Source organism: Stegodyphus dumicola, chromosome X1 (genome assembly GCF_044657685.1).
Source record: "Stegodyphus dumicola isolate Sdum_Otavi_A_Nest chromosome X1, ASM4465768v1".
Lineage (NCBI taxonomy): Eukaryota > Metazoa > Arthropoda > Arachnida > Araneae > Eresidae > Stegodyphus > Stegodyphus dumicola.
Genome location: NC_140780.1, coordinates 47,660,435 through 47,682,275, shown reverse-complemented (window position 1 = coordinate 47,682,275; position 21,841 = coordinate 47,660,435). Strand labels below are relative to the sequence as shown.

The 21,841-nt window shown below is 36.6% G+C and overlaps 1 protein-coding gene across 2 annotated transcripts in view; it reads left to right on the top strand.

Annotated features, from left to right (window-relative positions):
• LOC146993140 (uncharacterized) overlaps nt 1-21,063 on the top strand; it is a 70,486-nt gene extending 49,423 nt beyond the window's left edge. For both annotated transcript variants that reach the window (XM_085808104.1, XM_085808102.1), the window contains exon 6: nt 12,309-21,063. In XM_085808104.1, the coding sequence (XP_085664230.1) occupies nt 12,309-20,912 (8,604 nt within the window). In that variant the 3' untranslated portion in view covers nt 20,913-21,063. The remainder of the gene's footprint in view (nt 1-12,308) is intronic.
• The last annotated feature ends 778 nt before the right edge of the window (nt 21,064-21,841 follow it).

Sequence of the window (21,841 nt, the reverse complement as noted above, 5' to 3'; positions counted from 1 at the left end):
GCCACGTAAACCTGGCAGCTACCTGTTTGACGGTAGATTTTATGCCAGGATGTGACAAGTTGTGGATTTGATTGAAAATCATCCTTCAAAACTTATGCGGGATGTATGGTCGAATTTTATTTTGTGACACATCACACCATAAAGTTTTTCCAGACGAAAGGATATATGGCTTAAAATGTAATGAGGTATTATTGGTACACAATTCTTTAAATTCATTATCCGTACACTGTTCCTGAGCTATTTGCTCATAATCAATGGCAGAAACTACTTCGATTCTTGATAAAGCATCAGCGACAGTGTTATCCTTCCCACTAACATTCTTGATGTCTGTGGTGAATTGAGATATGTATTGAAGCTGACGTAGCTGTCTTGGAGAAGCTTTTTCATTCTTCTGTTTGAATGCAAATGTTAAAGGTTTGTGATCTGTCAGGATAACAAATTCTCTGCCTTCCAACATATACTTAAAATGTTTCACGGACAGGTACACACCTAACAGCTCACGATCATATGTGCTGTACGCTTTTTGAGTTTCCTTTAATTTTTTGAAATAGAAGGCTATTGGCTTCCAACTTCCAGCTTCATATTGCTATAATACTGAGCCCACAGCCCAATCTGAAGCATCTGTGTACAAAGATAATGGAAGTCCAGGTGTTGGGAAACTCAGAAGTGCAGCATCAACTAGATCTCTTTTGCATTGTTCAAATTGTTTAATAGCATCATCTGTCCAAGGTACTGGCCTCCTGTCTTTCTTTCTGGCACCTTTTAGCATTTCATGTAGCAGTGCTTGTGTTTTTGCAGCATCTTTCAAATACCTGCCATAAAAATTCAACATGCCTAGAAATGTACGTAGGTCGTGCAAGGTTTTTGGTAACTTGTAATCCAAGATCACTTGAACTTTCGCAGGGAGAGGTTGTGATCCTTTGGCTGTGATGAGGTATCCCAAGAATTCTATTTGGTCAACACCCATTATGGATTTTGCTACGTTAATACGAAGACCATAAGTATTCAGCCTCTCAAAAACTAACTTAAGGTGCTCTTTGTGTTCTTCTTTTGATGAGGAAGCCACTAGCACATCATCTAAATATGGAAATAAAAAGTTCAGGCCATGAAAAACCTCATTTATAAAACGTTGAAATGTAGATGGGGCATTTCGTAGGCCAAAACTCATAACATTGAATTCATATAAACCAAATGGCGTAATAATGGCAGTTTTGGGCTTATCTTCTTCTGCAATAGGTATTTGATAATAAGCCTTGACAAGATCAATTTTAGAAAAGATAACTTTATTTTGCAAGATCAGGTTGAAATCCTCTATTCGAGGGATGGGATATCGATCAGGAATAGTTTGCTCGTTTAATCGCCGATAATCACCACAGGGACGTAGTGTGCCATCTTTCTTGTTAACTAGGTGCAGTGGACTAGCCCACTGAGATTTTGATGGTCGAATTATATTATTGCCCAACATAAATTGGAATTCCTGCTTGGCTAATGCCAATTTTGCAGGATCTAGTTGTCGTGCACAAGAGTGAACAGGTGGTCCTTTGGTAGTAATGTAATGCTGGACACCATGCTTAACAGAGGTACTCAAAATATTAGGTTTTGTGATATCTGGATATAATTGAAGTAAATCAGAAAATTCTGAAGACTGATCAAAAGTGCTAATGCAGTGCTCATCAGTTATAGACAAAATATCACTGTTGACATATAACTGGGTAATACCATCAATCAATTTTCTTTTGTGAATATCAATCAGAAGGTGAAATCTATTTAAAAAGTCAGCACCAATAATCCCTTTACTTACCTTGTCTACCACAAAAGGCCACTGGAACTGCCGTCGTAGTCCTAGATCGAGAGTTAAAGTTTTTAATCCAAAAGTTGTAATTTCAGTTCCATTAGCTGCGTACAATGTGTAGGAGCAAGGTTTTTCAGCTTTTAAATTTGCTGGAATGAGAGATACGTCAGCACCGCTATCTACTAAAAACCGTAAACCCGTTTTTCTGTCCTTCACAAATAATCGGAATTTGCAGCAATCGGGGACTCATTGCAGCAGGACTTGCCGCCAATTCTACTGCTGGTTCATGTTTTCCGATTGTTTCCAGCTGCAAGGTTCTTTGCACTTTTCTGGGAAGCAATTCTCGCCAAACTTGAAGTGGTAATACCAGTATTTACCATTTGGGTTGAACCTTTTCCTAGATGTGTTGCGACTCGTACTGCGATTTCCACTGGGACTCCGATATCGTGATCGGGAGTTACGGGCAGTCATATTCGCTATTTGAAGTTCTAAAGCAGAAATCTTATTTAACAGCTCGTCCACAGGAACGGTATTTTTGTTAACACTGGCAAGTTCCGCTCGTGGTTGCATTTCTAATATTTTGTCTGCCATCGTAGCTAATTTTTCCAAGTTGTCATCACTTACAATCAGCACATGTTTCACGGCATCAGGCATTTTTTCAAGCCAAAGAGTTCGTAGCACTTTGTCGGAAATATCATCCGTGTCACCGAGCGATCTCATTCTGCGCAGTAGTTGGCTGGGTTTCGTATCACCCAGCTCTAACCCCGTAAGGAGACGTTTGATTTTGAGATTTTCACTTTCTTTAAACGTCTGCATCAAACGCGCTTTAGCAGCAGAATATTTATTGGTTCCGGCATCCTTTATTATGTCCCAAATATTTTCAATAAATCGTGGTTCGAGCTGGGCCACGAGGTAATTGAACTTTGTCTCCTCGCTGGTTATTCCGCTAATGGCAAACTGGGCTTCAACTTGGTAGAACCAGATTTCTGGTTTGTCAACCCAGAAAGGAGGTATCTTTACGCTAACTCTGTTAGCCTCGGCCTTATCCTCGACCATGGAAGGCTGTATGTCAGGCATGATGAACGAAATGTTCCAGAAGAGAGTCCTAAGGGTCACCACATATAGTTACACGTGTTCAGCTCAATCTGGAAAGTATCAGCTTTTCGCACAAGTGCTATGCAAAATAATATGTTTGGGCATATCACGTCGTTTGCTCACATGTCCACGGATTGACAATAAAAAAAAATAAGATATTACTTAGCCCGTTTGGATAATAATAATTTCATCAAAGACAGCACGTGAACAAAACACACACTTTTATTTCCACTGCCGGTCGAGCACATGGTTATCAGTACATCAGGTTACAGTTGAATTGCAGTTAAAAAAAAACACAAGAGAAAAATTAGGAACTTAGGCAATCAAATAAACAATAACAAAAATTACAAAAAACACTTTAAAAAATCAGTTTGCAATATCTACGATCAACCAGTATTTTTCCTTTCTAATTAATCATTATTTTATAATTTATTATTATTATTTCCCACAATTTCATGCTAGCAGGCAAGCCATATTCAAAACTGTGAATAGATTGCTTCCTGCATAGTGCAACCATCTGGTGGTGAGATAGTAAAGTGAATGTTGCTCTAACAGATCCTTCTAGCAAAATGTGCTTTCTTTCTGTCAACCAGCAGAAGTCAGCTGATCCAATGAAGCAGGTAACATATCAGTCAGGTCTCCTCGCTGATGGAATTAACATTGCTACAAAATTTCATAGATTACCAGTTTTCCAGGGCTATGCTTGGCAAAAGGGAAAGTAACTAATGTGTTTTCAAAAGTTAGTCCAGTGGGGAACATGCCGAATTCTGGATGAGGGAATGCTTTCTAGAATGGAAGAAGGAGGGTGCAGTGCGAGTTAGAACAAATTCAGTTTTCTCATGTACAGAGCTAAAGCTAGAGAGTTACAACTTAAATATTGTTGGTACAACATGAATGACTAGTGAGTTTTGTAGATATTAACTATTTGACAACCCGTTTTAAATTTTGCATGCATGCTTTGTCATTTGTAGGATATATTTTGTATTATCTATCTAAGTATTTATTTAGTATATATGTATCTGTGTTGTTCCCTTCATCATTGGGGGGAGGACTTTTTAGTTAATGCATTTTAGTTCAGGAGAAATGGTGCTGCAGTTACCCTTCAAGTGTCAACTTCTCCCACTGTTACATCAGTGGACAAGCTCCCAGCGCACATGTGCATGATCTTCTGCTATTAAGAATGCCTTATTCTGTGCTTTGTATAAAGTACTGTATATAAAAATGGATTAACGTTCATCTCATAGCACTTCATCTGCATCAAAGTTCTCAACACTGGCAACCTGGAGAGCTACAAACGCTTCCCTCTACTCAGAACAAATGATAAATTATATGATTCCACCTCAACCTAATGGCAATCCCAATGCCAACAGACTGGGCCTTCTAAACCATTCATGACTGGATCCAACTGAACACACCAACTCACTTGAGCTGCAGCCTCCACCCGCATCACGATCAGTTGCATCAGCACACTCGTCTTGCAACCACAGCCACAAACCGGGCTTCTCCTCATATTGCATCAGAAATTCTTGGGGAGTGTGTAGTGATATCTAGAGCAACTCGATGCTCGCAAATTTGGAAGAGTTGGAATTTTTTAACCTAGCACATGAGAGCTCTTTTGCATTAGTGATAGAGAATTCGACTCGCATTAAACAGACGCAGGATTGAATCCCAAGGTCATTACCATCTTCAAGGGCATGCAAAATTCATGCACTTCGCACTGGTGCTAATAGATGGCGACACGAGCAAGTAACTACTCACTCGAAGTCACCGAGGTCTCTTGCTCCCTGTGATCATTACAATATTTGTAAGATTTGACAGAGCTACGTAAATATTTTTGGCATAAACATCTATTTAATATATTGAGTGTGATAAACAATTAACAGAATTACGCATACAAAAATTTTAAAAAATTAAGTAAAGCAATAAACACATTTATTTAAGACTAAATTAGAATATACAACATTAATTTAAAGGTAGGTAAAAAAATGTATACACACTTTAAATAAAAAATAATAATAATAAAGTGGAAATGAAAAGGTTACCTTAAATCACAAGTACAGAACAAATACAACTACTGCACTAGTGATATTGATAGCAGCTGAAAGTTACTCCATCTGTCAAAATATTATCTAGGGTATTGTGCTGTTGCGTATGCATTTCAAAGCATAGTTATTAAGTAACTTCAGCCCATTTACAAATATGCTTCTGTGGATGGGCATATCACAGTTTCTAACAGGGCTGCTGGCTGTCAAACGTGTCCTTCTGCAGTCAGGTACACTGTGATCCAGACTTTCTGCCATCACATGTGAGCACTGACCATATTCATGCCACCTAAAGCAATATAGATAAGTAATGAAGGCCTCATGCCCTGTTAGAAACTGCATGAGGTAAGGCAAGCCACTTCTTAAAAGCTGACCTACTTTTGGGAAAAATCTCTAGTAGACTTTTCTGCCAGTAATCTCTTTCCCACAGATGTTTCCAAAGTTTCAGTAATTCTCTTTTGAGCTCAGGTTTTAAGAATGAGCCTGCAAGAGGTATATCAAGTGTGCATACATGGGGCTCAGTTGCTGCTTTTTTGGCTGTAGTATCTGCATTCCCATTATGCACTACTGCGGCATGGGCAGGAGTTAGACCCTATGGCTGTCTGGTATATTTAAGAGTTTTTGTTTGGCCCTTACGAGTGCATTTTTTTCAGTATGTGCCATGGATTGCTTGAGGGCTAGGGGCTGAGTCTGTATATTTATTGAAATAAGGATTAGCCATTGCACAGACAGTGTAGAGCTTTTAATTCAACCAACTTAGTTTGGAAAACTGAGTGGTGCTGCCTGAGCTTTTTTCCCATGTCTTCATGATCTGGCTTCCATGTGGTATTCAGTATTAACAGCTAGTGACACATTTTCATTTTGACTCATTAGTGTGAACTGCGGTGGATTTGAACCATGCCGTGGACTTAAGGCAGGGTTGCCACGCTACCTGGAAAACCGGGAGAACCGGGAAAAGTCAGGGAATTCGAAAATTGTCCAAAATATTCAGGGAAAAGTCAGGGAAGTTCATACAACGATCCCGCCAAAAAAAAGCGATTTTTGCGCCGACGTCGGAAGAGATAACTTTTTTGGCGAATTATGTATCACGTGAGCGTCATTCGGGTAGCTGGCATAGAGCCAATTATCGCAGCTCCAATTTGATTGTCTTTTAGAAAGGCAAAGCAACTTTCCTGCAACTTTTGGTTTCCAGTATTCTTGAGAATCGCATGTGCAGTGCATGAACTAAAGAAAGTACCTGTTCTCGTATAAAACAAAATGGGTTTAATCCTAGTATACGGTACCATGGACGTTAGAATCAAAGAATATGTATTGTAAAGAAGGAAAACCTCTCTGCAACAGACGTGGCTCCGTTCCATCATAGAGGGAAACAGCTGTGCATGTCTGATATATCTGTTGCCAAAGCTCGAAACCGGTGTCGAAGTTCGAAGGTCACGTTATCAAGAGTTCATAAAATGAATATCGTTTAAAATTTCTTTAACGACTTGCGCTAAAAAGACATGCCACGCACGTCGAGATGCTTTTGTCTCTCAAACCGTGAGCGATGTGAACAACCACGTCGATAAGCATTTATCGCAAAAATGAAAATAACGTGGTGCACACGTCGCCTAACAACGAAATTATTTATTTCTCGAGTTACAGCTCTGGATTGCACTCGCAGATGCGGAGCGGCGTAAATGAGACACTTTACCGCTTGTTATATTGTAGCGCACGGCACCGCAACCGTGAAGTTTAGTCTTAGCGCAAGTGGTTAAACTCTAAAGGAAAAGAAAATATTTTTTGGCGCAAGTAAATTAATTCATGGATTAGTTATTTTCAGGGGGAAAAAAACTACGAAAATTCGTTTTTAAAATTATTGCGTGGATTTTTCTCAATAATTTTAAAAACGGATTTTCGTAGTTTTCTTTTTGTCAAAGAGCGTTTCTTCTTAACACGTGTTTCTCAATTTCCTGTACACATCGCGGAGAGGGAAATTCTGGCCGCCAGGTTCCGTCGCCAAATCCCTTGGCAAATTTTTCCTCCGCATTCTAACGGCGTAATAGCATTTTACTTGTATGGAACCTTTTCTTCTTTACATAGACGTTCTTTGGTTAGAATAATAATGAGATTTGGCGACATCATGATGCGCAGTAAACGGGTCATTTTGGTCTTGGCGACAATTTTCAAAATCGTGCCAAAGCCTTACCGTATACTAGAATTTTACCGCAAAATCTTTTTTTTTTTTTTTTTTTTTTTTTTTCTTTTTAATAAATACCTTGCCATTTTGCAGTAAAATAAAAAAATAGTAATCAGTCATCTAGGCTAGCCATGTAATATAACTATATTCGCTAAAATATCGTTGATTATTCTAATTTAATTTTTAAGTAATTATTTTTATGTTATTAATATAATTTAATGTTGCTTCTTCCCTCTAAATTTATTTATTATTAGTAAATAATATTTCCAAATTTCAGGAAATTTTCTCTGGCATAATCCAAAAATTAATTATAGCAGTATGATGACATACCATCACGAAATTTAATGCACATATTTTTTCATTATGTATGCTGCGAAATAAATATAAAATACCTCAATTTATTAAAATAGATTTCTTTCTTCCGTTTAGCTGCAGAATGTCTGCAAAAAAAAAAAAAAAAAAGCCTTATTTTGTTCCAGATTGAGAAGATTCTAATCTCAATCTTCAGTGGAGAAAACAACAACTATTATAATTATATTTGTGTTTTCAAGTGTTAAGGTGCCTTTTAAGAACATACCTCACGCAAATTAAATTTACCTAAAATCTAACCTAACTATTTAGCATTGCGTTGTGATTTATAAGGACCAGATTAGCCTCGTGTTGAACTGCTGATGATCATGAGTAATAATTAAATAAAACATACATTTGTTATCCAATGTATATATCTTAAATTTTATTAAGTGGAAAACTAAACAAAATTATCAAACAAATTATACCAAGAATAATTAAGAATAAATGTCCTCTGGGATTTATTGAATAATTAAGTGAATTTGCTATACAATACAAGTAATACCATAATTAATTTACCTCTTAGCACAGCCAACGTACATTACATGGATAGACTGGAATTTTCTTGAAACACCTGGAAAAGTCAGGGAATTTCATTGTCCTGTTTGAGTGGCAACCCTGTTAAGGTTAAAGTATTAAATGTAAATGGGTGCTTATTGTCAGTTTGAGTCAAAGCACATGCATTATTGCACTCTTATGCTTAACTAACAGATGCAGAAACAACAGTCCTGAAATCATATTTAATAAATTGGTAGGCGAGGTTCTGTAACTTCGACAAATGCTTAGGAGGAATGGTCTTTGTGCTGAGTGTAACTTATTCTTCATTTTAATAGTAACAGTTATGCTCCATTTAGAGGCCTCATAAAGTGTGATTAACTCTGCGACTATTGTGTACTACATCCTAAGTATCCTCAAAGAAACTTTCCTTGTTGGGGCTGCCGTCCGAAGCATGGAGTGAAATAACCTTGAAGTCCTGCAGTGTTTAGAAAGTACAACATTGTCTCATTCTGTACTCTTTATGAGCTAATCATGCATTGGTATGAAAAAGCATTTTTTATTGTTTGTAACATCATACCTGTATGTTACCTATTTTTGAATTATTAGTGCTCCATTGGCCTTAAAATATAGAATACAAGTGAGTGTGTCATCAGTTATTACCCCAAGATATCTCATACTTCTACTGTTTTTGCCATGAAGGCTGATGCATGGTGTTCGTAGATGTCACTTACCTAAACACATAAGCATTTTTTTCTTTTTTTGAGTTGGCAGTAATTAGTTTATGGCTGTTGGGTCATCTGACCTTCTTGTACATTGCTTCTTGCACTCTAGTCTCGTATACTTTGCAGCTGTACTGTTTAATAACTAACAAAATCATCTGCATAAGCTCATATTTCTGTGTGATCATCTGCATTAAAGAGCGCCTTCTTTTATCATCTGCTTTTAGATTCCTTAGCCACGGTCACAAAAAGGTCCTTGAAGACAGCCTCTATTGATAGATTGTGAATGAACACTTGCATTCATTATAGCTTCTTTGCAGCAATCATTAAGATAAGTAATTACTACTAGGTTAAAGAGGATTTTGGGGCAATCCATGTCATGCAATCTCTTGGATATGTCAGGCGACCACAACAGGTCAAAGGTACCCTGTATGTCTACTGATGCATACCTGCCAACTTTTACGAATTTTTCGTAATTTTTACGAAAATGCGTTTGTCTTTACGATTTTATGATCGTAATCCATTTTTTACGATTTTTTTTTCCTTTTTCAAGTGTTTTTAGTGATTTTTGTCGAAATTTTAGAATTTTTTGCCAATTCAGCGATTTTCGCCAATTGCATCGTGTTTTACCACCAACTATCGACTACTTCGAATCTAGGAACCTGCGGTTTCTCCCAACTCGCCGCTTAACCAGCCAATCCAATGCACTGAACTTGTTTCTCCCACTCTTTTCTTTGTGGGTACCAGATTAATTTTTTCGTGTTTGCTTCAGCAGTAAGGCAATTACTCAGCAAGCGTGGATTGTCGCATGCTGTTTTTTTTTTTTTTTTTTTTTTTGTTGTTGTTGTTGTTGTTGTTGTTGTTGTTGTTTTGTTTGTTTGCATGTGCTACAAATTTTCTTAATACGTCATTGTTACGAAATGAGTTCAAAAAAACCGTATTCTCAATATTTTCGGCCTGCCTACAAAGCCGAATTTCCAACAATTAAAGAATCCTTCAAAGGAAATAACTATGCATTTTGCAACGTGTGTGACTTCATAATAAGTCACGGTGGAAGAAGCGACATTGTGAAGCATGTTAAGTCTAAAAAGCATGAAGTCCAAGTTCGGCTACGAATTCGGATGCCGATGTCATTTTGGCAGAGTGTTTGTTTACTGCATTCCTCATCGAACCAGTGGCGTAGCTAGGGTGGGGCAAGGAGGGACATCTGTCCCCGGGCGCAGCATCCAGACGGCGCCAAATTGATGCTACGAATTTTTTTTTTTTTTTTCATTTTTCAATGAAATGTTTTCCATTCTTGGCACAATTAAAGGGGCGCAAATTCTTCATTTGCCCCCGGGCGCTGGAATCCTAGCTACGCCACTGCATCGAACACAACGTGCCGCTAAGCGCTGCCGGTCACGCCAGTCAACTTTTCAGACGGATGTTTCCCGACTCCAAGATTGCTCAAATATGCTTGTACTCACACGAAAACATCTTCTATTGTGAATGAAATTGCTTGCGATGCACAAAGTAAAACAATAGCTGCACTCCAGAATTCAGCATTTTTGGTGTCAATCGATGGCAGCAACGACAGCGATTGGAAGCTGTACCCCATCGTTGTCACATATTTCTGTGATGTTTCTAATGCAATGAAAACAAAACTATGTTTCGTTCTTCAATTTAACCAAAAACTCTAGAAAACATTTTAATTGCTAAATGTTATGAGGAAACTAATTGTTTTGACAGGAAATTTTCCAAAGAATTTTTGGCTAAAGCCAAAAAATGCACTCTAAATTCATTGCAATAATTTTTTTGTGTAACATTAAGTTCTTGTTTTATGTTTCCTAACAAATTTTTTAGTTACTACTTAATTGAGATTTACTAATGTAAGTTAAATTTTCTTTTTTCTATTTGTATAAATGGCCCACCAGCGGCCGAGCGGTAAAGACGCTGAACAATGGTAGTTCGGTACGAGGTTCGAATCCCGCGAACGTGCTGGCTGCATGGGCGTTTTCATGGTTTTCCCCATGCGAACGTGTATACGAGCCAGTTTACCTTAAAAAGTCCTCCACGAAGGCATCCCTCCCTTTAGGCAGATAGCCCTCGTGTGCTTTGCCATTATTAAATAATCCAAATCCTATTTGTATAAATTGTTATTTTTTTAATATCAAAGCATGATATTAATTCTTCGTGTTCTTCTGAATTTGGGGGAGAAATCTTCTGAATTTTTACCTTTAGAGGTTGGCAGGTATGCTGATGTAAAAGGACAGTGCTGATTATTTCTCCTGTTATTTACTAGTGTTTTTCAGTGTGTTGCAGTATGTGATCCATTGATCTGCCAGGAATGCAACCATATTGCTTTTCACTTACAATTGGTCAGGCAGAAGGCTTGGTTTTGTTTATTCGATTATGGCAAAGCACTCAAGGAAAATTCCCATGCAGCCAGCCTGTTTGCAGGATTTGAACCTTGGACCAAGGTACCAGTGTTCAGCATCTTTACCAGTTGGCTGCTGGTGGGCAGCAGGCAGGGTGCAAAAGGGCCAAAATGATGCTGCTACAGTAAGGTCTTTGTTTACTTTTAGGAAGAGTACCACCTCAGCAAGTTTTCACATGCCATGTTGTGCCAACACACAGTTAAGTTCATAAACAGTAATGCTGCATGTGTGCTGTTTATGGCTTGCAAAATGCAATGCTTATTTTTGGTACTAAATGCTTTTCTGCTGGAAGTTGATATTCCTGGGTTCAGATTTTTTGTTTTTTCAAATGGCCAGGAAATTGTAACTTATTACATCTGTTGGGAATGGCCAGTGCCCATTGGTTGTTTAACCATTTTATCGCCAAGAATATTGCCAAGTTTAACTTCTATTCTTAAAGTATTATTACCATAAGAACAGGAAGCTCTATCCCAGTTTTGATGGAGAACACTATGGCTAATGGATCTAAATAACTTCCACCTCTTGTTCCCTACCATCAGTCCCTCGAGAGGGCTTTTGACACAACAGAAATATTTTTTAGTTGCAAACTTTCTTTCCATGGAAAATTTTATCTTCATTTTGAAGATAAATGACATATATTATGAATTTGTAGTTGCCTTACTTTTAACCAAAATGCAGTTGTCTTAACAAAATTTAAGATATTACATCGATTTTCTTATTAACTCTTTCAAGATGAAGTTTGAGATGTTCCCTAGGGTTGGATGAAAGTCAAAAGGAATTGTCCCACAGGACAGGAGTTTTGCATTGCTAAGCCTAACTTTAGGGGGAAAAATCACAAAGTTTACCTCCTAACATCATACTTTTCGGTACCATTTTAGATTATTACTTAATCTATCATATACATTATAATTAGCATGTAATAATCTTTTTCCTTTACATCAAAATATATAGAAAAATTTACTTATTTGGAGAGATAATTTTCGGAAGCGATATTTAAATTATTCCGAAGTTTCAATTGACAGAATACATTAATAAACTTTAAAATTAATAGAAAACTACAAGAGAGTGTATTTACAAGAAGAAGTAATAAATTGTAGTAGTTTTATTGTAGTTTCCTGTGTGTGGATGCATTTAATGTAAAAAATATTTTGAAAAGTGTTTTTTTTTTTAATTAACAGTTTTGTACACAATTAATTATTTAATATATTTATTTATTTTCAGTTTAACATCATGCCAAGAGAAAAAAGATCACATAGTCTAGTACAGTTAGACTGCCCTTCTGCCAAATCAACAAAGGAGGCTTCACTTAGTGAACTTGAATCTGTTTCAGTGAGTCAAACAGGAACTAAAAAGTGTAGTGTGTCTCGGGCAAAGAAATCTAAATCTACAAAGATGAGGTTTCTTAAAGTCACTGACAAAAATATTAATTTAAAGGGAAATTCTCTTCCTTCTAAAAAGGATAAAAATATAAGTGGAAACTTAATACCTAGTTCATCTTCAGTGTCAGGTTTTGCAAAAAAGAAAAAGGGAATAAATTCAGTGTGCTTCAAATCAAAAAGCCCTGGTGAAACATATTTGAAACCTATTTCTGAATATGAAATAATATCAAATGCTGATGATGAGAGAATTTTCTTAAAACCAACAACTCTACCACCATTGTCTTCCAAGCAGAAAAGACGTTTATCTGTTTCACCATTTCCCACACATTCAAAGGAGAACTGTTGTCCAAGAAAATCTAAAAAAAGGTGTGTTTCAAAACATGTTTCATTTAAAGCAGAAGCCAATACAAAACATGCACATAAGAAATATGCTGCTCATGTAGCCAATTCATCATCCCATTCTGTTTCTTCAAAAGATGCAGTGCTGCCATCTGTTTCAAAGTGCAAGCATAAAAAAAAGGTTTCATCAAAGCCTAAAAAAGTTCGCCAGAAGAAAAACACTAAATTTAAAAGAAAGTCTCATAAAACTCCTGTTTCAAAAAAACAAGCTGCAAATTCTAAGACATCAGAAAACTATTTGAAAAAAGGTAAAAATATGGATGAATATTCCAAAAATAAATTTGTTTGTGGTATCACTAAGCAAAAAGAGAATTCTGGAGTAAGAAACAAAGAAAATAATATTAATTGTCAGTTTCGTGCAGTTTGTAGTTCAATGTCAAAAAAATCATATAATATAGGTAGTGAAGAGGAAGTGATGGCTGTAATGAATAATTTATTGCACGTTTCTTCATTTTATGCCAATAAGGGTTGTGTTGAAAATAGGAATGTCGCAAAACGCCCTTTATGTTCATCACCTGTGTGTAGAAATGCATACATAAATGAAAATCTTCAAACTAATTCTGTATTTGGTTTTGTTAAGCGTATGAAAATGTTAGAGAGAAATTTTTCAACATTTAGGAAAGATGTTTCAGATATTTCTGTTCTTAGGGATGATTTTCTTGAGGAGCTTGTAACTGGTGAATCTCAAGAGATTTATACATACATTGATCCAGAAGGCGAAAATATGTGTACATATGCTGTCTTATGCAAGAGGCAATTGAATTTTAAAAGAGATAGTATGAGACCTAAAAGTTATGAGGAAGTAAAAGCTTTCAAACCAGACAAGACAGTAAAATTACCTAAAATATTTCAAAACAAACAAATAAATAGGCTACGCAATTGTAATGCACAAATGGCAAACAGCGTATGTAATATCCCAAAAGAACTCATGCCAGTTTTCAACAACCGTGAAAAATGGATGGTCTTGGCATCAACTGGAAACCAAAATCCTGAGACAGTTATTTCAAAAAAAGCTGTTCAGGAATGTCTTTTCAAGGTACCATCGCATGATTTTGTAAAGAAAAAAATAGCAGCTCCATCCCTTTATAAGAAATCAGCCTTGGCTTTACTGTGTAGGAATGTTTCTGCAGCAGCTTCCTACCAAAAAGCTGCAAATGCTGTTCTTTATAAGGAGTTGAAGGTTGCAGAATATTATAAGACAAAAGCTGATAAATCACTTTATGAAACCACTATGAATGTAATAGGACCTGAAAGCTCTGTTTCTTCTAGTAAAGTATCTCCTGACATATATAATAAGATTTTCCCTCTATTCATGAAACAGTTATTTCCTGTTGTTTCTAGTTATGCCGCTTCAAAACAGCGAATGCGTCTTCAAAAGAAAAAAAAGTCATTAGCATCAGCTGTATCTGCTTCAGCTCCATCTCCTGCAGCTCCATCTGATCCAACTCCTGCTGCAGCTCCATCTGATTCAACTCCTGCTGCAGCTCCATCTGATTCAACTCCTGCTGCAGCTCCTCCATCTGATTCAACTCCTGCTGCAGCTCCATCTGATTCAACTCCTGCTGCAGCTCCATCTGATTCAACTCCTGCTGCAGCTCCATCTGATTCAGCTCCTGCTGGAACTCCATCTGATTCAACTCCTGCTGCAGCTCCATCTGATTCAGCTCCTGCTGCAGCTCCATCTGATTCAGCTCCTGCTGCAGCTCCATCTGATTCAGCTCCATCTGCTGCAGACCCATGTGATTCAGCTCCATCTGTTGCAGCCCCATCTGCTGGAGCTCCATCTACTGCAACCCCATATGATTCGGCTGCATCAGCTTCAGCTCCATCTGCTTCATCAAAACCTGTGCCTCCTTGTGATTCACGTAAAGCCTTGTCAGTGTCTTTTTCTTCACCCCGTGATTCAAAGAGAACTGTCATTGTTGTTCCTGAAACTGAAGCAATCAAAAGAATAAAGGCAGCAGTACTTGAAGATTTTTATCTCAATCGAGCACTTACATTATACAAAGAAGGAAAGAGAATTAAGAAAACAAAGAAGCACATTAGGCAGCAGCAAACTCAAAATGAGTTAAATAATAATTTGTCTGCTTCTCCAAAACAGGCATCACAAGCCATGCTTTCTCGTAGGAGAGCACATGCAGAGAGCAAGTGCTATGATAAAAACCAAAATACAGATACCCAGTCTGCAAAACAGTCTTCAGTAAGAGAAAATAATGAGCTAAATAAGAATACGAAACCACGGAAAAAAACAATGGAGGATTATATTGCTTCTGCACTTCTTGCTGCTGAACAGAAGGCATCTATAAATAGTTGTACTGAATTTACTGAAGCAATAGGGTCTTTCCATGCTCCTTCGTTATATCAGCGACTAATGTCTACTGAAGTAGCCCCCACACCTTGTCAAAGAAATATTTCATCCTCAGAAACAGATGTGTCAGTGCAGAAGAATTTGATTAAAGAACTGTGTAATGATGTAACGTCGCAACAAATGACTTCTGAACGTGCATCTCGCTCACTTACTCGAAAAAAGAAAAAGTCTAAACACCCTGTACCCTCTTTAGGAACAAATGATTCAACACAGAAAAATTTGAATCTAATTCAAGGACAAAAAATAACTGATGTAACATCGCTAAAAAAGAATTCTAAAACAGCTTCTGGCTCTCCTAGTCTGAAGAAATCTAGACCCAGTTTCTCTTCCTTAGAGGCAGATGCTTCAAGACAGGAAAATTTGAATCTCATTAAAGAAAAAGGGACTAATGATGTAACATCGCTGCAAAAGACTATCGAAAGTGGATCTGGCTTAGTTATTATGACGACAAAGAAGATTAAACATCACGTTTCTTTCTTAAACACAAACACTTCAACACAGAAAAATTTGAATCTAATTCAAGGAGAAAGGACTAATGACCTAACGTCGCTGCAAAAAACTTCTAAAAGAGTATATGGCTCAGATATTCTGAAAAAGAAAAAGCCTAGACATAATTTCTCCTCTTCAGAAACAAATGTTTCAAACCAGCAAAATTTGAATCCGATTCAACAAAAAGGGGCTAATAATCTAATATCACTAGTGAAGACTTCAGAAAGTCCATCTGGCTCAGTTATTCTGAAAAAGAAAAAGTCTGAATGTCATTTTTCTTCCCCAGAAAAAAATTATTCAACACATAAAAATTTGAGTCTGATTCAAGGAGAAGAGATAGATGATGTAACATCCCTAGAAAAGGCTTCTAAAGAAATATCTCGCTTAAATATTCCAAAGGAGAAAAAGTCGAGACGTTGTACCTCCTCCTTAGAAACAGATGCTTCAAGCCAACAAAACCTGAATCTGATTCAAGAAGGGAATAATGTTGGAACATCTCTAAAAGGCTCCTCTGAGATTGCATCTGGCTCAGTTCGTTTAGAGAGCAAGAAGTCTAAGCATCCTTTCCGTTCCTTAGAAAAAGATGTTTCCCTTCAGGTGACTGATGCTGCTGCATCACTACAAAAGGCTTCTGAAAATGCATCTGGCTCAGTCACTTTGGAAAAGAAAATGTCTAAACAGCAGCTAGCTTCCCTAGAATCAGATGTTTCACTGCAGAAAAATTTGAATCTGGTTCAAGTGACTGGTGGTGGAACATCGTCACAAAAGGCTTCTGAAATTGCACCCCACTCAGTTATTCTTAAGGGGGAAAAGTCTAAGCAACATATTTCATCCCCTCAAGCAGGTGTTCCAAGAAGGCAGCAAACTCCAAGTCTCGTTCACGAAGTGACTAATGATGTAACATCACTACCAAAGGCTTCTGAAAATACATTTGCTTCCATTATTCTGGAGAAGAAAAAGTCTAAATGTAATTCTTCTTCCTTAGAAACAGATACTTCAAGGAAGAAAAGTTTGAAGTTAATTCAAGATGTGACTGGTGATGTAACATCACTACAGAAGGCTTCTCAAAGTGAATTTGGCTCAGTTATTCCTTCAGGGAAGAAAAATTTGAATCTGATTCAAGCAGTATCTAATGATGTAACATTATTACAAAAGAATTCTGAAGGTGCACCTGGCTCACTTACTGTAGGGGGGAAAAAGTCTAAACATCACCGTTCCTCTTTAGAGAAAGAAATTTCAAAGGAAAAAAAATTGAATCTCATTCAAGAAGTCACTAATAATGCAACATTGCTGCAAAATGTTTCTGAAAATGTATCGAGCTCAGTTACACAAAACAAATATAGACATCATTTTTCTGCCTCAGAAACACGTGTTTCAAGTGAAAAAAATTTGAATCCAATTCAAGAGGGTACTAATGCTGGAACATTGGTACAAAAAGCATGTAAAAATGCATCTGGTTTAGTTATTCTTGGGGAAAAAAAATCTAAGTATGAATCTTCTTTGGAAACAGATCCTTCAAATCCAAAAAATTTGATTCAGGAAGGCGCTAATGATGGAACATTGCTCCAAAAAGGTTCTAAAAGAGCATCTGGCTCAAGTAATCTGCAAAAGAAAATGTCTAAACATGGTGGTTCCTCCTTAAAATCAGGTGTTTGGCAGAAAAACTTGAATTTGATTCAAGAAGTTGCTATTGATGAAACATCCCAGCAAAAGGCCTCTGAATTTGCATCTAGCTCAGTTAATCAGGAGAGGAAAAAGTGTCAACATCGTTTATCTTCCTTGGAAACAGGTATTTCAAAGCAACAAAATTTGAATCTACTTCAGAAAGTTACTAATGATGTAACAACGCTACAAAAGGCTTCTGAAAGGAGATCTGGCTCAGATATTCTGCAGAAGAAAAAGACTAAACATCAATCTTCATCCTTAGAAGTAGGTGGTTCAAAACAAAAACTTTTCAGTTTGGTGCAAGAAGTGACTGATGCTGCTGCATCACTACAAAAGGCTTCTGAAAATGCATCTGGCTCAGTCACTTTGGAAAAGAAAATGTCTAAACAGCAGCTAGCTTCCCTAGAATCAGATGTTTCACTGCAGAAAAATTTGAATCTGGTTCAAGTGACTGGTGGTGGAACATCGTCACAAAAGGCTTCTGAAATTGCACCCCACTCAGTTATTCTTAAGGGGGAAAAGTCTAAGCAACATATTTCATCCCCTCAAGCAGGTGTTCCAAGAAGGCAGCAAACTCCAAGTCTCGTTCACGAAGTGACTAATGATGCAACATCACTACCAAAGGCTTCTGAAAATACATTTGCTTCCATTATTCTGGAGAAGAAAAAGTCTAAATGTAATTATTCTTCCTTAGAAACAGATACTTCAAGGAAGAAAAGTTTGAAGCTAATTCAAGATGTGACTGGTGATGTAACATCGCTACAGAAGGCTTCTCAAAGTGAATTTGGCTCAGTTATTCTGAAGAAAAAAGATGCTAAACATTATTTAGAAACAGATGTTTCAAGTCAGGAAAATTTTAGTGTGCGGCAAGGAGGGACAAATGATACAAAATCACCACAAAATGCTTCTGATAGTGATTCTGTCTCTGTTATTCTGGAGAAGAAAACATCTAAACATCGTCTTTCTACATTTGAAACTGATGTTTCAAGGCCAAGAAGTTTCACTTTGGTTCAGGAAGTGACTACTGATTTAACATCACTACCAAAGGCTTCTGAAATTGCATCTGGCTCAGCAACTGTGGAAAAGGAAAAAGCTAAACATGGCTTTTCTTCTTTACAAACAGGTGTTTCAAGAAAGCAAAATTTGGATCTGATACAAGAAGAGACTAATGATTCATCATCACTACAAAAGACTTTTGAAAATGTGTCTGGCTGCATTACTGAGAAGAAGGGAAAGACTGTGGATCATTTTTCTTCTGATAAAAAAACAGATGGTTCTAGGGAAACGAAAGTTAACAAGAAGAGTTATTCAGGAGCCTCAGTTTTTCAGGAGAAGAAAAAGTTTAAACATTGTCTTCCTTCAGTAGAAACACATGTTTCAAGACACAAAAAATTGAAATTGATGCAAGAAGTGACTGATAATCCAATATCACTAAGAAAGGCTTTTCATACTTCATCTGGCTCAGTTATTCAAGAGAAAAAAAATTCTAAAAATGATCTTACTTCTTTAGAAATTAATGTTTTAAGACAGGAAAATTTGACTCTGATGCAAGAAAGGACTAATGATGGAACATCACAAGGCAAAACTTCTAAAACTTCATCTGGCTCAGTTTTGGGCAGGAAGAAATCTAGACATCATTATTCTTCCTTAGAAATGGATGTTTCAAGTCAGACAAATCTGAATCTGATTCAAGAATGGACTAAAGATGGAACATCAGTACAAAAGGCGTCTAAAAGTGCATCTGGCTCAGTTTTCCTGGAGAAGAAAATGTCTAAGCTTGGCTTTCCTTCCTTAGAAACACATCCTTCAAGCCAGAAAAATTTGAATTTGATTCAAGAAGAGACTATTGCTGGAACATCATTAGGAAAGAGTTCTAAAATTGCATCTGAGTCAGTTATTCCGGAGAACAGAAATTCTAAATGTCATTATTCTACATTAAAAACAGATGTTTCAAGGCAGAAAAGTTTGAATCTAGAGAAAGAATTGACATCACTAAGTGCATCTGTCTCAATTATTCATGAGAAGAAAAAGTCTAGACAACATTTATCATCCTTAAAAACTAATGTTTCAAGCCGAAAAAAATTAGATCTGTTTCAGGAAAGGAGTAATGAGGGAAGATCATTACAAAAGGCTTCCATAAGTGGATCTAGCTCAGATATTCTGGATAAGAAAAAGTCTGAATATCGTTTTTCTTCATTAAAAAGTGATGTTTCAAGAAATCAAAATTTGTATCTGATTCAGGAAGGTCCTAATGATGGAAGATCAGTACAAAAGTCTTCCAAAAGTGCATCTGGCTCAGATATTCTGGAGAAGAAAAAGTCTGAAAATTTTTCTTGCTTAAAAAGTGATGTTTCAAGCCAAAAAAATTTGGATCTGTTTCAAGAAGGGAATAATACTGGAGGATCGCTGAAAAAGGCTCCCAGAAGTGAATCTGGCTCAGTTCTTTTGGAGAAGAAAATGTCTAAGCATCATTTTTCTTCCTTAAAAACTGATGTTTCAAGTAAGAAAAATTTGGATCTGATTCGGAAAGGCTGTAATGATGAAACATTGCTACAACCGGCCTCCGAAAGTGCATCTGGCTCGGTCATTCGGAAGGAAAAAAAGTCTGAACATTGCTTCTCTTCCTTAGAAACACCTGTTCTAAGACACAAAAATTTGAGTCTGTTGAAAGAAGCTACTAATAATGATACGTTGCCACATAAAAAGGCTTCTAAAAATGCTTCTCGCTCAGTTCAGGAGAAAGAAAAGTCAAGGCATTCTTTTTCATCCTTAGAAACAGTTGTTTCAAACCAGAAAAATTGGACTTTGATTGAGGAAGGGACTAATAATGGAACACCACTACAAAAGGTTTCTAAAACTGTGTATGGCTCAGTGATTCATGAGAAGAAAAAATCTAAGCATAATGTTTCTTCTTTGGAAGCAGATGTTTCAAGGCAGAAAAGTTCGAATCTGATTCAAGAAGAGACTAATGATGGAAAGTCGCCACAAAAAACTTCTAGAAGTGCATCTGGCTCAGATATTCACAAGAAGAAAAAATCTAAGCATAATTTTTTGTCCTTGGGAGCAGATGTTTCAAGCCAGAAAAGTTTGAATCTCATCGAAGAAAGGACTAATGATGGAACATCATTCCAAAAAGTATCTGGCTCTGTTACTGTGAAGAAAGTAAAGTCTAGAGATCATTTTTCTTCTGGCAAAAAAACAGATGGTTCCAAGAAAAAGAAAGAAAGCAAGAAGAGTTCAGTTTCTACTGGAGGAAGAGATTCATATTATCCTGAGAAAAGTAAAAAGGAAAAGAAAAGTGCTGCTTCATCTATATCTGAGGAAGACAGGCATTCTCAGTCTTCAAAACATTTGAGAAAAAAAATTAAATCGTCATCATCTGCTCATGGTACACTCTCATCGAACCGAGTTATGCCATGTTCCCCATCTCAGCAACCTATCATGGTCACTGTTCCACTTAGATTTCTCCCAGAACGTAAACGAGAAGAGCTAAGCGCTAAGTTAAATGATGCTAAGGAAAGTTAAATTTTGTTATCCAAGAGTGGCTGTAATGTCCAAATTATTTCTTTATATGTAAACTTAATGTGCATTTTTATTTTAAGCATGTGATATTTTTGTGTAATCATAGTTAAATGTATTGCTCTAAAGAAATTAAATAAATGTTGTTTTTTACTTAGTTGGCATAAAAAATTAAATGTATTTATTACGTTTAATAATGATATTTAATCAAGTGTAATATGTTCTGATTAATTTTTTGATTGAGAGATTTTGCAGTGTGAAACAGATTACTCTGCATCAGAAGTAATGTTTGAAATATTCAGCAACATTCTGTTGTTCAGAAAATAGGAGATGTAGACATTTACTCATTAATAATAATTTATTAATGTGATTTATATATAATAATTTTAAAAGTCTGCTGTAATGTCTTTCTTGTCATACTTCAATTTTGCCAAAGTATATTTGGGAACTTCTTTTTTACTTCTTTATTTGGGTCTTTCTTATAGAGGCCCCCAAGATTGAATCGCCAAGCAACCAAAATATTTCGCCAAAATCTGGCTGTGTTTTCTTATACTTCATCCATGTGATCATGTATTAGCACCATCTGCATGTTCTTATACTTCGCCACATAATCGTATAGTAGTATCGTGTTGCATTTTTGCTTTTACCGCATGTTCTTATATTATTCATTTTATGGGGTTTTTCGAGTTCATATTGTTCATAGCTTTTTTTTTTTTTTTTTTTTTTTTTTTTTTTTTTTTTTTGCGAATATGGTGTTAACGGTCTTTAATTTACCAGGTAATGAGGCGAATGCCATATAATATTTTCAGGAAAGAAGTCTTTTAGCTAACAAACAAGTATGCGAAAATGGCCACAAAATGAAACTTTTATGTTAATGATGAAACCATTTGGAGATACAATGTTAAAAATTGCAAAAAAAGCAAGACAAAGCCTGC